This window comes from Zea mays, chromosome 3 (assembly GCF_902167145.1).
Source record: "Zea mays cultivar B73 chromosome 3, Zm-B73-REFERENCE-NAM-5.0, whole genome shotgun sequence".
NCBI classification, from domain to species: domain Eukaryota; kingdom Viridiplantae; phylum Streptophyta; class Magnoliopsida; order Poales; family Poaceae; genus Zea; species Zea mays.
Genome location: NC_050098.1, coordinates 4,258,936 through 4,275,992, shown reverse-complemented (window position 1 = coordinate 4,275,992; position 17,057 = coordinate 4,258,936). Strand labels below are relative to the sequence as shown.

Genomic DNA, 17,057 nt, shown 5'->3' with positions numbered 1-17,057 from the left:
CGCAGTGGTTGACTTGTTGTCCACCGAACGATCTTCAGCTATTGGATCTAGGGCTGAACATTCGGTCTACTAGAGTAATTTAGTTGATTAATCGGGTTTGTGAAATTTCAGAGTTCTGGAAAATGAGATCAGATCCCTGCATGGCGCTCAGTTGGCCATGGGGGAGGGAGGCCCAAAGACGATCAAAGCGATTGCCCTCCAGCTCCAAACAAACCCTTGTGGCTCACAGCACAGGCTGCTGATACCAGTAATAATCAGCTACACATGAGCGAAAAGTTGTAGAAACAATTGTTAGGAATGTCTGGTACAATGAAATGCCACTTCAAAACTAGCTCAAAATAGAAGGGCAGACAACATAAAGCAGAAAGGAACTGAATCTACTTTCTGATTTCCGATAACCTGATGTATGATACAACTCACCCTATACAGAGGCATAAACAACCAGCCAAGCCTCGTCGCCGCAAGGCAAACTGGAAGGTGAAACGTGTAAAACAATCCTCTTTTCCCTATAAATATGAGGCATGTATGAATAGAGCATCTCTACATCTGCAACGATGCAAAAAAATTGTGGCCAACACGGAAGACAGTTGCTGGCCCAGCCATTATGAAAATGGGCAGGAGAACTATCTTCAGATCAGCGAACCGTATCGCGCTATTCAAACGAACTGCGGCGTTCCCGGTAGAATGAGATAGGTATGTATGTCAGAAAATGATCTCCTTCAAAATCAGAAGGACTATCATGATGAAGATTAGAATGACAAGGACAGTGGCACACATCACCATGCCCCCTTTCTTCTGGGTCCTCTCAGCCTGCAGAACAGACGAACCAATATATTATTCGACTGCAAGCTTCTTGTACTGATGCAGCCAACTATTTTTTTCTCCATTTCAAGAAACGCTATTGAATTCTGCAAGCACACATGGCCTCCATGGAACCTCTAACATAATGTATATAGCTAACAGTAACAATCGAATGCAGAGATAGAGAGATCGTAAAGGCATAAGAAAGTGCCTGCGGACTGCGGTAAACAGTAAACTGGAGGGTCGGTTCAACATTTACTGCCCCAGTCGCGGGAAGTGTCATATTTTACAGACATGGAAATAAACAGGGTGTTATGTTTACTTGTTTAGTGACAATCAGGATATTTAGAGGTAAAGTACAAGCTAAAAAGGTGAAATGTTTGAATCGCATGATTTCACCAATGAAAAAGAAAAGTGTACCCTGAAGGCATATAACAAAAGACCAAATCATGCTACTCAAAAAAGCAATCAAGCACCATACAGCTTGGAGTCCTATCAGCAGCATAAAAGATTGGTTCACCATTACTAAAGGTCCACTCTACAGAAATGTGTATAGCGGGAACATTACTACCAGTGAGGGTAAATATGGTTTGAGAATGAAACCTTTTGCAATTGTTTGTAACCCTCCTCAACTGAAGCTGCAACATTCTGTATGTTGTAGTCTATCCGATCGATGATGGTTCCCTGTTTGAAGTAAGAAATCAAGAGTCTGGTCCCAACTAGTCATCTGAAACCAATATTGACAATCAATCAGGGTTTCATATACCTGATCAATCACGAGAACTGAAAGATCCTTCATGATCTGTGCAAGTTCGTTGACTGATTCAACAACCTTCAAGCCACAAACATACAACAATAATAAACAGACTTCAGAACATGTGCTGTCAAAAAAGAATGCATATGTGATTGACAGAACCATCAAAGAAATAAATAAAAACTCACCTGCTCAATTTCTCTCTCCCTTTCTCTAGTGAAGGCTTCGCTTTTCTTAAGTTTTGACATCTGAACCTCAGTGAAACCCTAGTAACAAAATACAATTATGAATTACACCGATAACCTAAACTTCAAAGAACTAAGTACATTTCTCATCATCTGCTGGCCTGGACCCCAACAAGAATGTTCTTAACACAATAGATTCAAAACCCAACCAAATCTATCATGCATGGATAAACAAAAATTCCAAACAAGGAAGAAATGAAATACTGACAAAATAAAGGATAGATTGTGCCGAAGAATTTCCTAAAGCATCTTTGCAGCAGTTTTAGTTTTAGTGAACCAACCATCTAACACTGTTAGTCCTTCTTTGCAGACTATAAACTGGATGGTGACTATGGTTGTACTGTTATGTTTAATTGGACCAATGTAGTTTGCTACAACAAGATAAGGAGGTAACACAAACTTATTGCATTTTACTCACATATATCATATACGATATATATTACTAGTCAAGTGTCCATCTCTTACGATAACACAGCATTTAATGAAACAGAGTGGACCATGCCCTTTTCAATCAGTTCGAAGTTCCTAGGTAAAAAGGACAGGGGATATTCTAGGATATCCATGGATAAAGAGTTAAACACCAGGTACTACTACCCTGGCGCTTGCCATAATATATAGCTTAGTATCCAATATTATCCTCCATTCATAATCAATTTTATGATATCCAAAGCAATGTGTTTGCAGCTAAAAAACAAAAGAAAAGGAAAAGGCAAAAGAAAGTTGCGTGTGTCAGTGTGTGGCAGGGTGGGAAGTGTTCTCCATACACAGATGTGGATATCAACAGTGCTAATATAAGAATTGAGGGAGGTATAATACAGAGTTATCCAACACCAATAAATGCAATACCAGCATCCAGCTCCAGCCACAACAAGCATCATGGAGGGGGAAAACTGAATTACCCATATCAAAAACCCAACTTCAAAAACTGGCTTATGAACTGTATAACTAACCCAAATAAACGGAAACACCAGTACCCCATAAGGCAGAACTTTGTCGTTATTATTTCATCCTTTACCTGCCATTTTCCGATTTCTGTTTATTATAGAGGCAAACATGTTCTATCAAGCAAATATTTATTTCACTAGTATGCAAGTCTCAAGGAGTCCTGGAAGCGGGCAAGTGTCAAACATACCACATCGTCAAACTCATCATCTTCAAATGTAGACTTTGCTCCGTTTATATTCATTTCCAAATCAACACCGTCCTGACCCTGCAAAGGTATTCGTAGATAAAGCATACCAGTCGGAGTTGGGCAACCATTCTATCAGTACCAAATTATCTGATGACAACAGAAAGGAACCTCTTTTTGTTGACGAAGCTGCTTTAGATACGACGACTGCTTTTTCCGGAACTCCATTGACAGGTTTTGCAGGTCTGTAGCAAGAGAACGCTGCACATAAACAGCCAGGGGTGTTTTGCCCATCAACCGGGGAACAAAGAAGCACGAACTGTCACTCTTAAACTTGTAACTGCCAATGCTAAATAAGGTTCTATTATTACCTGGACATTCTTCCGGACATTTGAGTCCTCTGACGAATCTTTCATGGACAGCTTCTGCAGCCTCTTCTCCGACCTCTTTAGCAAGTCCGTTACCTCGTGCGTGAGAACCTCAATGGCTCGTTGGTCGTCTCTGCCATCACCAAAGGACGGCATCAAGGCTTTGGCATGCGCCTTAGCCAGCTCCGCCATTTTCGTCCTTGCCCGCTGCATGTTTGCGGATATCTCTTCAGAGACATCCACCCAGGCTGGGGGTAGCCCGACCGTCGCAGCGCCTCTACTGCAACACAGAAACCAAATGTCAGTGCTGCGTTCGTTTCATCTCACCAGTGGGGTCCAACCAACCAACGCTAGTAGTTAACCTTTGCGTTTGCAAATCAGAACAGAGCACTACAGCTTTACTGCCTAAGCCACTGATCACCGTCGACCGACATGCTATGGCAAGCCTTACATTTGCTCGATCTAGTGGTGGAGATTCCCATCCCCAGTAAGGTTACACACGTCATTGCCTCGTAGTAATAAGCAAATACGCAAAGGCTTGACTAGATCAGACAATCTAATGGGCGAGTCTAGTGATCTGCAATTCAACCACTTCATTTGAGTCACCGGCCAATTAGCTCACTCTGTCTACTCGTTAGCACGGTCAGACGCCTCTCGATCTAGCTGAGAAACTCCCGTCTCGCAACTAGTTACCTTCACTGATATTCCCAAACGTCCGAGAGACCAGACGAGATGTGAGGAGGGCTGTGGAGAGTTGGAGGTGGTGGCACCTGGAGGCGGAGGGGTCGTCGGTGCTGAGGGGCGCGTAGGGGCGGTCGGAGCGCAGGAGTGAGGCCATCTCGATTACCGGCCCTCCCCCGCCGCCGCCGCCGCCGGACGACGACGGCGCCCCGGGCGGCGCGCGGACGTGCCGCAGCGCGTCGCGGTACTTGCGGTAGAGCGGCGTCCGGTTGCGCGTCGCCATGCCGCCGCGGGCGCGCGAGATCTCAACGGCCGAGGCGAGGCGTCGAGGTGGGTGGGGGCGCTCGGAGAGGAGGAATTGGAGTTGGTGCGCGACGCGGCTGTGGGCGGGGGAGGACACGGTGGCGTTGGGGCCTGGGGGAGTCGAGGGAGGGGGCGACTTCCGCTCCCTTCACCCCAAAGGAAAGCAATGGGGGCGCGTGTTGGGCTGTTTATTCGGGCCTTCGGCTGGATCGTGCACGTTCGCTGTTAAGCATTGGGCTGGGCCGTGATCGCACATCGCTTGCGGGCCTGCTGCGACAGTTGCAGCCTTTGCCTTTCAAATGCATTTGTGGACTAGGACGGTACCTCGGTAGCCGCCAACTTTTTTTTTGCAATTTAGCTATTTTATTTTATTTTCATAAATATGTCTTTTTGAGTTTCATTTTAAAAAATAAGTCCATGGATCGGCGCTAATAACATTGACGCCTATCTAACACGGACCAACGCCATTGCTATTGACGCCTATGTCTCGACGACGTGGATTGACGCGGTGCTTGCATGACGACCACGTGTCGGTAGGTCGGCGCCAACCCTTGACACCATAGATCTTGGCGTCAAACTCCGTATCTATGTTTACAGTCAAGGTTTAAATCTTCCTGATCTATATTTTTGTTTCCTTTTTTGATATTTGTAGCAGCTGGGTCTACCACTCCTTGTTCCCGTGTCGTAAATGCGGTGCGGCGCGGCCTACCCCGGTCCCATCCCGTCCGTCCTTCCTAGTACCACCACTGAACCACCGGTGACGTCACCGGATATTCTTCTTCTCAGCCGCGCAGCCCCATGCACCATGGTCACGCTCTTAAGTACCACCTGCTACGGGTCGTGGTCTCGTTTGAGATTGAGGCTGTCTCCAACAGCACCCTGTAAAGGGTCTTGTCCTCTAAATATAGAGGACTGTCAGGTCCCCTACGGCTCCAGCAAGGCACTCTATACCGTCCTCTAAATTTTAGAGGATGTGGCAGGCACTCTAAATGTGGAGGGCTCCGGGAGTGCGCTATCCGCGCTCTTCGTCCACCAGCCGCCGCCAGGAAACTTCCCCGCATTCCTACCCCGCGCTGGCGACTGCATCTTCCGGGGCCGAGCCCTCGATCCGGCGCGCTTCGCCGCCGGCATCGAGGCAGGAGGGCGAGAAGCGGCCGTGCGGAGGCGGGTCTGTCGGCGTAGAGCTCGCATCCCTTGGAACCGAGGCCGCGCGACCCCCCGTAACCGAAGATCCAAGCCAGCTTCCCCCTGTTCGTCGCCGGAGAGTCGCCATCGGCAAAAGGCTTCGTCGTCCGCCGACTTCGTCGAAGGCAGCCGACAAAAGGAAGAGAACCTCCTCGCCGCTGTCGTCTTCGTCTTCGATTCGGTCCACCAAGGCAGATCCGCGAACAGCGAGGTACGAACTACACAAATCCTTTTTTGTTTAGTACTTAATCATTACCGTATTGTATTGTTCGTATTCGGTAGTATGGATTAGGGTTTCTGGGCTGTTTAGGGTTTACGATCTTGAGCATTGTAAATAATGCGCATGAATTTCATGCATCAATGGCTTATTGTTGTGTCCGGATGCTTCAATTTAGACCGGATTTGCGGGATCCATTTCGGGTTTGGGGGGTTGTTCGTCCCCTATGATTCGGTTCTGTCCAGATTCAAATTACTCAACATGAATTTTGTATGCGACCATGGTAACCTAATCTGCAAATTTATAACAGGTTGACATAGATGCAACAGGTAACCTAATCTGCAAATTTGAACTCTGTACTCATAGTTTGGAATCCCTTCGATTGAGTAGTTTGTATAACATACTTAAATTGTAGTCGATGTTAACTAATTGAACACTGTGTTTGATGTAGCCATGGATTCGGAGAACGAAAAGCTCCGTAAAGCACTGGCTACTCTGCTCAGAGTTGTTCAAAAGCGTAGTTGTGACATCGTTGATGTCGTCAAATCAGCCTTCCAGCCTTTCAACTCACCTTTCCTCGACGAATTGAACCGAGCACTAGTTGAGATTGACGACCTCGCCAAGGATCTTGAAGACGTAGCAGTGCAAACTCAGTGGGAGGTAGAAAATATGGCTAAGAGTGAAGTGAAAGAACATCCACAACAAGAGGAAGCAGTAGAGGAGCTTCTCATACAAGATGATTCAGAAGACGAGCTGCTGATAGACGAAGAGTCACCAATTAAGTATGAAGACCTTGTGGGCTACGACGATGGTCGTGACTACTCAACCGACGACACATATCCGTACTAGTGTTCTAGGTTAAACTTCAGTACAAGTATTGTAGCATGTTTAGGTCTATGTTCAGGTGTACTTGTCGGTTGGTATGATCATGCTTTTGGGGGACTTTAATGTTCTGGTCTATGTAAACTGAATCCGATTCAGTTACTACAATAATTTATGTGTTTTCTTCGACTATGTTTGCCTTACTTTATACCATGTTACATGATGCCTACATACTCATTTATATCATGTTTCATCTGCCTGTATTGCATAGAATGGGGAGTGATTGGAACCAGGTGATGTCTCAATATGGAAGCTTCCTTAGCCAGATTGACGAGCAGCCTATCGGAACACAATACTCTGAATTTCCAGTTGATGGGCAACCCGAGGGATCAAGAACACCAGCTGTTACTAAAAAGCCAACTCAAAGAACTAAGCTAGCAAACTTCACTGCTGAAGAGGACACAAGGGTATGCCATGCATGGCTTGCTGTTAGTTGCGATCCCATTATTAACACAGGCCAGAAACGTCAAGGATTTTGGAGTAGAATTACTCAAGCATACAACTCAAGACGAGGAACATTGCCAGAAAGGTCCACAAAATCTTTGATGAGTAGATGGGATACTATCAAAACACAGTGTTCCACTTTTGCTGGATACATGATGGCAGTCCTCCGACAGAATCCTAGTGGACTCAGTGACGCGGACAAGGTAAATCTTTCATGTAACATTTTGACATCACTATTTAGAGGTTTGTTAGTAGGTTCCTGTTGTAACCATTTGTTATATGTGGCAGACATCACTGGCAGCTTCTAGGTTTGCAGCAATTGAGAAGAAGCCTTTCCACTTTTTACACTGTTGGGCCATTCTTAAGGACCAACCAAAATGGATGGACAACCACATGGGTCAACAACAACAGCAAGCCAACGCTAATCCCACACATTCTAACACTGTCGATTTGGATGCAGAAGAATCTGTACCATCAAGCTTCACATCCAAGAGGCCCCTTGGTCGAGATTCTTCGAAGGAAAAGGCAAAGAGGACTAAATCTGTGGACACATCTTCATCAGATTCTGAGTTTATGACACGCATGGGTGATCTTTCTTTGGAGCGCCTGTCAGTGTACAAAACAGCTGTTACAACTGAGGAAAAGAAGTTGGATTCAATGAACAGAAATGAGAGGCAGAAATTGCTCCTTGAAAAGAAGAAGTTGAACCTAGAGAAATTAAGGCTTGAAAGGCAGAAACTAAAGGAGGACAAGGAAGAGGAGATAATGATCTTAAGCATGGATTTGAGCAAATGTAACCCTCTCCTCCGCCAGTACTATGAAGCCAAGCAACAAGAGATACTGGCAAGGGTTACTGGGTCTACTTCATCTGGCCAGTGAAGGTTCCTTACTTAATATGTTTGTTTGTCGTTTATGAATGAGGCATACTCGGACTTGTTACTGTGAGGTTGCTGTCGTCAGATCGTAATCTGGTTTGTACCAGATTTTTAGGTCCTCTTTGAACTATTTGTTTTCAAGTTATTGTTTTGAACTATTTGTCATGGTTTGTACCTGAATGTTTTACTATATGTGTTGAACTATTTGGTTTCATGAACTGTGAGCTTGGTGCAGTTTTTGTTTAGCATTTGTACACACATGTGGTTGCATGACAGTAGTACTCCTTCTTATTGAATTCAAACACCAGCATGAGACACTACGACACTTGGACACTAAGACACACAGTACACACACTTGACACATGAAGTAGAACAGACATGACACTAACACAGACATTAGAACAATGAAAAGTAAACAAAGACAGTTCGATAGTAGATAAGAACAGCCATGACAGAACTTGTTTCATTGCGTCCTATGCAACTCCGGATCCATGTCGCGCCCAGTGATGGTGTATCAGATCTACCTGAAGCTGAGTATATTTGTTGCGGTCTTTCAGTTGGTTGTACCTTTGATTGACGAAGTCATTGCGCTCTTCCATTGAACCTTGAGTTGTGTCTGCCAGCACTCCGATGTTTTCAAAGGTTGTGTTGAAAGACAATGGACCTTCGTCTTCTACTATCATGTTGTGCAATATTATGCATGTTTTCATGATGTCCCCAATGTGTTCAGGACTCCAACCGTATGCAGGTCCACGGACCACACCCCATCTCTTCTGGAGTACACCGAAAGCTCGTTCTATATCTTTTCGAGCAGACTCTTGAATTGTTGCAAAGTGTTGGGTTCTAACGTCGTAGGGGTTACGGATTGTCTTCACAAATGCGGGCCAGTCAGGGTAAATCCCGTCTGCTAGGTAATATCCCATATTGTACGTGTGACCATTCACAGTGAATGAAACAGGAGGTGTGTCACCGCTCAGATGCCTTTCGAAAAGGTTTGAACGGTGAAGAACATTTATGTCGTTGCAACTACCTGACAGACCAAAATATGCATGCCATATCCACAGGTCATACGACGCAACAACTTCCAAGATCATGGTAGGATGTTTACCACGCCCTGTAAACATCCCCTTCCATGAACTTGGGCAGTTATGCCACTCCCAATGCATGCAATCAACACTACCAAGCATACCAGGAAACCCACGTGACTCGCCAACGATATTATACTATGTGGCGCGTTACCGACAACAATTACACAACAACAAAACAATCAATGTAATTATTATTGATATTTCGAATTTATTGCTTTCAAATTTAATAAATACAATTTTTTCGGATCATTTATATAGTGTCAAATGAGAAGAAAACAAAGAAAAATGAAAAAGAAATGGAAAATGTGAATCTGTTAACACTGTAGCTTTAGGGGATGGAATTTAGAGGACGCTGCTGGAGACGGAGAATATATAGAGGACAGAATCTTTTAGAGTGTTCTGTAAAGGACAGAGAATATTCCTTTAGGGGACGAAATTTAGGGGACGCTGCTGGAGACAGTCGACACGTGAAAAGTAGCTCCATACTGTATCAAGCACCCTTGCCAACTATGATAGCCTAATTTATTGTTCAAAATCAACTATGCAGTTAATAAAAGATATTAACCAGAAGATTTAAATGTGGTTTAGATAAATAGTCATGCTAATAAAAAAACTACGACTAGCTACTCTCTCGATTTTCGATCCATGGGATGTTTTGTCCGGATATGTAGTTTTTTCTATATAAAAATTAATTTATTGAGAGAAGGAGGTGGTGGCCTTTTTCTAGCTACTCTCTATGAAACTAGACTATAATCAAAATCTTACACTTCTAACGCAGAGCACCACCTATAAATCTAAACTCCAATTCATTAACATCCAAACAGTAGAATTAGAATTACATCCTATTTCAATATTATAGCCGATTTGATATTGACCCAGTTTAATTTCATATCCTAAATTATCGACATCCAAATGGAGCATTAACGGTTAGAAAAATGTGGCTCTTTGTAATGAATCCATGGGGTGTCTGCCAAGGGACACACCTCTTGAAATTGCACACTTTCATGTACATATAAACAGGAGCACTCATGCAATAAACAACATCTGCTGTCACTTTCTCCCTAATCTCGTTATCAGCACATGTTCGTGAGAACACTGGGAGAAGAAGAACACTCGTTGTTTTGGAGAAGAACGGAGGTACCAGCCTCCAAATCGTCAGGAAATGTATAGATGACCGATGCATGACCTAGGATGCATAAGGGGTTGTTTGGTTCCATGGCTAAATTTTAGTCTATCCTATCAAATATTTGATACCCGTTAGAAGGGGCCTTGAGTTCTAAGTGGGAGGTGTGGAGTGACTAGGAGTGATAATGATTTTTTACACTATAAAAATTAAGGATCTTGTTATAATAAGATCGGATCATAATAAAATTGACTAAATTTTTGTTTTAAACTAAAATTAATTAAGGGCTCAAACGAACCGCGAACTACTACCCTAGAAAGTGACTACTCAAATCCAATGTTACAATTGCTTAGGTAGTGTTTGGTTGAAGAGCCAAATAGAACGGAGCCGTTCTGTCCCAGTTTTGTTGTTGTTTGGTTACAAAGTAACTAGAACAGAATGGCTCCAATTAGGGAATATTCTTCTCAGATCCGGAACCATCCCGCTCCAAAAAATCAACCGGACGGAACCGCTCCGTTCCCAGCTCGCTCGCACAATCACGCTCTGTTCCGTTCACTCTCCAACCAAACAAAAAACAGAGCCGCTCCGTTCCAAATTACCAAACACAGAACAGACCGGCTCCGTTCCTAGAATCAGTGATGGAATGACTCCGTTCTATTTGGCTCCTCAACCAAACACTTAATGATCGAAGTTTTCCACTTTTACCCGAATATATGGATGGGTCATGGGTGCAAGTGTTTTTTTTTCAAATGAAAGATAGGCACGAAAAGCACGAACCATCTTCAAAAAAGAGTAAAAGCTACTCAGGGACCCACCTGCAATTGTGCTTTACTTCGCGCGAGCAAAGAGGGGAGCTGGGGAGGGCAAACACGCACTAGACCCAAATCCTCGTAGCTCCAGACATCCAGAACGGCAGAACCTTCTAGACCAAACCTTCGACCCATCACCTCGAGCTCCAGCCATGTCGCTCTCGTCGGCGCGCCAGCGCCGGGCCACTGCAGCGTCGCCACCGACAGATGATGGGTACGCCAAGGACGCCAAGGACAGGAGGCGGCGGCCCGGCGGAGACGGGGACAGCGAGGACGAGGGTATCAAGTGGTTCCTCCCGTTCCTGGCGCTCGGGCTCCTCCGCCACATGAGCGCGTCCTCCAACCTGATCCACGACTGCGACGAGGTCTTCAACTACTGGGAGCCCCTCCACTTCCTCCTCTACCGCTCCGGCTTCCAGACATGGGAGTACAGGTAGCCTCTCCGACCTCACCCCCATAGACCCGCCTGCGCCTGCCATTTCGGCTACTTGATGCTCCTGGGCGTACTGGCAGAGTTTGGACTTGTGCTCTGATTCGGAGTAGATGGTTTCCGGGGAAGCTTGGACAAGCAATCGTGAGTGGTTTGAGGGGCATTGGAAGATCTACGCCGTCATTAAACGTGTTTTGCTTTAGGCGGTGCGATTGGGTGGCTGTGGGTACACGAAGGATGGTTTGGCTTGGAGTATGTTGTAGATTTATCAGTGGAATGATTTGAATGTTAAAGGGCTTGTTTGGAAACATTGTTTATCTCCTTACAATCCATAGTTTTGGGAGGTATTGAGGTAGAATTAGGTCCTTTCCCACTCCAATCCACATGGATTGGAGAAATTTGGTGTAGACAAACAAACCCTAAGGCCTTGTTTGGCTGCACTCTAAATCTCTAATCCACACCAACCCACATGTATTGTACTTTTCGCCCCAGTTCAGGCCTTGTTTGGTTATTCCCTTTCCATGTGGATTGGATGAGATTGGAAAAAAATAAGAAGAATTTTGACTTGCTAGAAATTTAAACCCACTCAATTCCGTCCAATCCACATGGATTGAGATTAAAACGAACATGCCCTCATGTGGATTGAGGTCGATTTAAAGACCTTGTTAGGATGTAGTCCTATCCACTTCAACCTACTTGTGTTACGGTGGATTGGGGGTGGAAACTAAGCTAAGGTCCACCCCAATCCACTTCAACACATGGATTAAGGTCGATACCACTGCATCCAAACAAGGCCAAGGTGAAAAACACACACTGTTTATGGTTTTGAGGGATTGGTGAAGCAGTGGTAGTTTCTGTATTGTCTGTTGCTTGTGTATGATTCTTTTTTCTTGAGGAAAGGTGGTGAGTGTTCTACCAGTGATGATGGTGAGGTTTGAGGCTGGGCAAGTTTACAACGCGACCATTTTTAGAATTAAGGTAGGCTGCTAATAGTCGTACAGTCAAGCAGTGGCGGAGCTATGTGTAGGCCAAAGTGACCCTCCCCCCTGGCAATTGAATTTTTTTAGTTATGTCAATGGTTGATTGTTAGGACTTAGGAACTAATGTATATTTGCACACCAGAGATGACTTCTGTGCTATTGCCCTCCACTGCAACTGCAATCATGGGCACTAATGGTTTCAAAATAGGCTGCCTGGCCTGACTAGACTCGACTTTACTGCCTTACTTCTGATTGCCACCTACCTAATCTCTTTGCATGCCATCGTTTAGAACAGTCAGAGTCACAGTTGGTGCAACTGTACCATGATGACTTAAATTTGGATTGAGTTACCATAGATTATTTCTTTAATCATGTCATACAGTAAAGATATTTTATTGCGGAAGTTCTTCTGTGTTTAACGTTCAGATACTCTGTATTTTGTTTGAGTTTCTGCTGGAAATTGTATATTATGATATTCAGTAACATTTCTGGGACTAAAAAAAACTCGGCCGGGGAGGGAAAGACCGCCCTCCCGGTATTATATTAAGAAGAGACCGAAACAATGGTCCCGGCCGAGAAAATCCCCGAACCCTGGCCCCCCATCACTAACGGGCCGGCGTCAACTGTCCACTCTGGGACTAACGAGGCTCGTTTTAGCTCTTACCAATAGGGGGATTGCTGTATATTGTGGTTTGGACTGGAAGAGTGATATAACTATATATAAGACATCTACATGTCTTCTATAACTGTTGCTGAAACTATTTTTCAAATTAATAAGCGTCCCTTTGTCCCCACCCCCACCTCCCACATCTTAGGACTAAGCGGTTTATTCTATATGCTTAGGTACCTTATGTTGAATGTTGGCCTGATATTTTACTTTTAAATTGATCCAGCTTGCAAGTATTGCTGTGATAGCATCTTGATTTGATGTTTTCTTCATAGCATCTTGGAAGACTCTAGCCTTTTAGGGAAACCAAACCGATTAAATAATGTAATTTGTCTACAATGATTTTTTGTATATTATGTTCTGCATGGCACAAGAGGTTAGTAAATAGGACCTCGATTTTAACTTGGGACTAAAAGGCTTTGTTGTTTGATTTTGACTTCCTGCAAAAACGTTTATTGCAGTTCCGACTTTGCTCTTCGGTCATATTTGTACCTTTTCTTTCATGCTCTTGTAGCTGGGCCTGCTTCATTGATCTTTGGTGAGCATAAGGTTTGTGCTCTCTTACTCCTTTGGTTTCTTCACATCCTTATATGCTGGCTATCCCTTTACCTATTTGTGCTTACTAATGATATCTCACCTATTCTGCTGTGAAGGTTCGTGTGTTCTACTCAGTGAGAATCTTTCTTGGTCTCATTTCAACTATTACCGAAACTGTTCTGGTGGTTGCTCTTTCAAGAAGATATGGGAAGCGGCTTGCTTGTTATGTTCTTGCAATGCTATGCTTATCCAGCGGTTGCTTCTTTGCTAGTACCAGTATGTATCTTTGTAAATTCAGTTTTCTATTGTTGTTTGGAAATTATATTGCAGACGTGTGATTGCTCCAACTGGATGCTACCTTAATTATATTTACTTTGTTCCAGGTTTCTTGCCAAGTTCATTCTCCATGTATGCAGTAACACTTTCGTCTGCACTCTTCCTTCTTGAGAAATATGCTGGTGCAGTCTCAGTTGCAGCTGCTGGAGTGATCCTTGGTTGGCCTTTCTCAATTTTGGTCTTCCTCCCTGTTACCGTTTATTCTCTAATTAGAGGATCTTTTAGAAGGGTTTTTCTATCTGGATTTGTGACTTCACTGTGCTTTCTTGTAAGTAAATCCCTCACAATTGACTGTTTTACAACATGTATGAGTTTGACTGATCATGACAAGTTTATGCTAGGTTCTTTCGTTTGTTGCTGATTATTACTGCTATGGTCGATTGACATTCTCGGTGTTCAATCTTCTGAAATATAACGTTATTGGTGGCGGCGAAAGTCACTTGTATGGAACCGAGGGGTTTTCATTTTACTTCAGGAATGGATTCAATAATTTCAATTTTGCCTTCATCCTGGCTCTTCTTTTCTTGGGGGTTGTACCATTTGCAAGAAAGAAATATGCTCCTGATCTCCTGATAGTTGTCTCTCCTGTCTATATCTGGTTGGCTTTCATGTCTTTGCAGGCACACAAAGAAGAAAGGTAAGAAGGAATTTCACAATATGCACATCTGATCAGTTGAACACTGGAGCATGCAATATAATATAGGAAAGAGTCTTCTTTTGATCTTTTTTGCAGAACATCTTGGCATCTTGCCACATGGAGATTATGTAGAGACTAGAAATGCCATTTCTGTTTGACTATGAACCTAGCATATAAGTAATTTAATTTGAACTATCTGGAGCACTTGCATGTATTGGAGATTATCTCTGTTCTCCCTTTAGACTCCATGAACTCCCTGAAGTAACCAGTTTGATTTAAACACAAAAATGAGGTGCCCTGTATTTTGTTTTGACCTACATCTTCCAAGTCGCTGATTTGTTTAGCTTACTTGTATTGCTGTTATCAAGTTTCATTTATAAGTCGAATTCACAGCATTTCTCACATGGTAGCCATGAAATTCACTTAAGGTCTTGTTTGGATGCCTATGTATCCACATCAATCCATATGTGTTGGTGTGGATTTGAGTTTAAATTACACAGCAACCCACCCCAACACACATGGATTGAGATGGATACATGGGCATCCAAACAAACCCCTAAATTAGCTAAATTACAACCAAATCAGCCATGTATCCTTTGTACTATGTTGCAACTAGTTATTGCTACTGACTAATGCTAAGAGTAATGGCCATGTTTTCTGTAGTCCTCATAATTGTATGAAAATAGTAGTGCTGTAATAGGCTATGAAAAGAATAACAGCTAGCTTTTGAAGAATCTTTTCTTATATTCATCCAGTCGACCAGTCCTTGTTAATGGCAACCTACAGATGGAACATACTGAGGCTGACTGGCCTTTATCTGTTTGTGCAGGTTTCTCTATCCAATTTATTCATTGATATGTGTTGCAGCTGCAGCTGTTATTGACAGTTTACCTGATTTTTTCCATGACAAATATTCATCTGATCAGTCTATTTTTGAAAAGGTTAGCTTGGAGAGTTTACTGACATTTGCACCTTCTTGTTTATTAACTGGGAATGATGGTAAAGTTGTTTCATAATGCTTGTGACAGATAGCGAAGGGTCTGCGTCCTTTGATACTTGGTTTTATTCTGTGTGCTTCCCACAGCCGAACATTTTCCATGTTAAATGGATATGGTGCTCCCCTGCAGATCTATCAGCATCTAGAACATCATGATGACACTGGACCCGGTAAAACTCTACAATCTATACCTGTCACAGCAATTGATTATGGTCTTGGTTGGTATGCTATAGTATTACGCCTGTCATGCTAGACGTGCCAGAGACCCAGAGCGTTGTCTTATGTCATTGATTCCATTTTTCTTGTTAAGGTACTTATATAAATGAAGATGCAAAACTGACTCTAAACAGATATTACCAGAAAAGAAGATGCTTGAATGAATTGTTGGTAGCTAATTTTGTGTACCTGTATGTTTGCAGGGTCTATTCTGTGTGTTGGAAGTGAGTGGCATCGCTATCCATCATCGTTCTTCATACCCTCTTATATCAGTGAAGTCCGGTGGATAGATGATGGCTTCCGTGGGTTACTTCCATTTCCCTTCAACGAGACACTGGGTGGGACCACTGCAGCTCCGTCCTACTTCAATAACAAGAACAAGGCGGCTGAAGGGCAATATGTAGTTTCCTTTTTCCCTGAACTTCAACAAGGCAATCGTCTAATAATACACTGAGTGCAACCTGTTTTTATTTTCCGGTGCAGCTGAAAGACATTGGAGCATGTAACTTACTGGTGGAACTTGATCTAAGACGGCCTTACCCCTCGCGCGGGAGTGACTTGTCGACATGGGAGGTAGATCAACACACAACACATAATCTGAATATAAACGCACATGATCCTACTAGTTCTGTTTTCACAATCTAACAACTCTTTGCAAACTGACAGGCATTGGCCGCACTGCCGTTCCTGGACAGAGAGCTTTCCCCTGCATTATATCGGTCCTTCTTCATACCATACCGATGGCAACAAAACAATGTGTTCGGCCTGTACAAGCTACTGAGGAGGTTGCATCCTGACCATGCGTAATCAAGGGAAATGTGGGGTTTGCTTCAATGAGCTTAATCACGTGATTTCTTTTAACAAACAGCTTGCAGATTTTTACTGCCATAGATTTTCTGATCCCAATGTGTAATGGCGTACCTATTTTTGTCCCACTGATCCTTCCATCATACAAATTCATCACGAGATGACGAGGATGAGAGTGCTCAACTGCTGATGTAGGGAGGGATGTTCGAGGAGAATCATGTTGTGAAACGGCTGCTTCGCCAGTTGTTACCTTTTTGGATTGTTTGTTGAATATTAGCCAATGACAGACTGATAGATCTATACCTTTTTATGTTGAGCATTTTTTTCCTCCTGCAAAATGCCTCTATTGTTTCTCCGCATATGCTGTGCAAAGTAGCCAATACCTGGTCCATGGGCCAACCGGCGCACGGCCCATCGTATTTAGGGACGCCTAGCAACCGTCTCCCTCGCGGTTTCCTTCGAAATCGCTGCCGTTTCACGCGCGAAAGCACACCAGGCACCGGCGCCCAACCATGGGCCGGGCGTCCGCCGATCCCTCCACCTCCC

At 43.8% G+C, this 17,057-nt stretch overlaps 3 protein-coding genes across 3 annotated transcripts; 2 read left to right on the top strand and 1 right to left on the bottom strand.

Moving 5' to 3' along the window:
• Positions 1-252: 252 nt before the first annotated feature.
• On the bottom strand, positions 253-4,440 carry LOC100192536 (Syntaxin 43). Its single transcript, NM_001137755.2, has 8 exons — positions 4,068-4,440; positions 3,301-3,577; positions 3,101-3,190; positions 2,933-3,010; positions 1,744-1,821; positions 1,568-1,633; positions 1,405-1,485; positions 253-810 (listed from the first exon to the last, which is right to left on the bottom strand). The coding sequence occupies exons 1-8, from the start codon at positions 4,259-4,261 to the stop codon at positions 703-705; spliced, it is 972 nt and encodes a 323-aa protein (NP_001131227.1). The 5' UTR covers positions 4,262-4,440; the 3' UTR covers positions 253-702.
• A 1,070-nt stretch (positions 4,441-5,510) lies between these two features.
• Positions 5,511-6,631, top strand: LOC103649603 (uncharacterized). Its single transcript, XM_008675340.2, has 2 exons — positions 5,511-5,677; positions 6,135-6,631. Exon 2 carries the CDS (start codon positions 6,137-6,139, stop codon positions 6,530-6,532), a length of 396 nt encoding a protein of 131 aa, XP_008673562.1. The 5' UTR covers positions 5,511-5,677; positions 6,135-6,136; the 3' UTR covers positions 6,533-6,631.
• A 4,386-nt stretch (positions 6,632-11,017) lies between these two features.
• Positions 11,018-16,829, top strand: LOC100282615 (Dol-P-Man:Man(6)GlcNAc(2)-PP-Dol alpha-12-mannosyltransferase). Its single transcript, NM_001155523.1, has 10 exons — positions 11,018-11,337; positions 13,443-13,530; positions 13,635-13,794; positions 13,902-14,122; positions 14,196-14,491; positions 15,321-15,432; positions 15,520-15,658; positions 15,908-16,104; positions 16,188-16,277; positions 16,371-16,829. The coding sequence occupies exons 1-10, from the start codon at positions 11,057-11,059 to the stop codon at positions 16,509-16,511; spliced, it is 1,725 nt and encodes a 574-aa protein (NP_001148995.1). The 5' UTR covers positions 11,018-11,056; the 3' UTR covers positions 16,512-16,829.
• The last annotated feature ends 228 nt before the right edge of the window (positions 16,830-17,057 follow it).

What these genes read in the sequence shown, in the direction of transcription:
- LOC100192536 (NM_001137755.2), bottom strand. Translation starts at nt 4,261, where the DNA reads ATGGCGACGCGCAACCGGACGCCGCTCTACCGCAAGTACCGCGACGCG. An exon ending in GGGAGAGAGAAATTGAGCAG is followed by an intron (nt 1,634 to 1,743) that starts GTGAGTTTTTAT and finishes TGTGGCTTGAAG; the next exon opens with GTTGTTGAATCAGTCAACGA. An exon ending in CAGTTCTCGTGATTGATCAG is followed by an intron (nt 1,486 to 1,567) that starts GTATATGAAACC and finishes TACTTCAAACAG; the next exon opens with GGAACCATCATCGATCGGAT.
- LOC103649603 (XM_008675340.2), top strand. Translation starts at nt 6,137, where the DNA reads ATGGATTCGGAGAACGAAAAGCTCCGTAAAGCACTGGCTACTCTGCTC.
- LOC100282615 (NM_001155523.1), top strand. Translation starts at nt 11,057, where the DNA reads ATGTCGCTCTCGTCGGCGCGCCAGCGCCGGGCCACTGCAGCGTCGCCA. An exon ending in TGACTTCACTGTGCTTTCTT is followed by an intron (nt 14,123 to 14,195) that starts GTAAGTAAATCC and finishes AGTTTATGCTAG; the next exon opens with GTTCTTTCGTTTGTTGCTGA. An exon ending in CAGGCACACAAAGAAGAAAG is followed by an intron (nt 14,492 to 15,320) that starts GTAAGAAGGAAT and finishes CTGTTTGTGCAG; the next exon opens with GTTTCTCTATCCAATTTATT.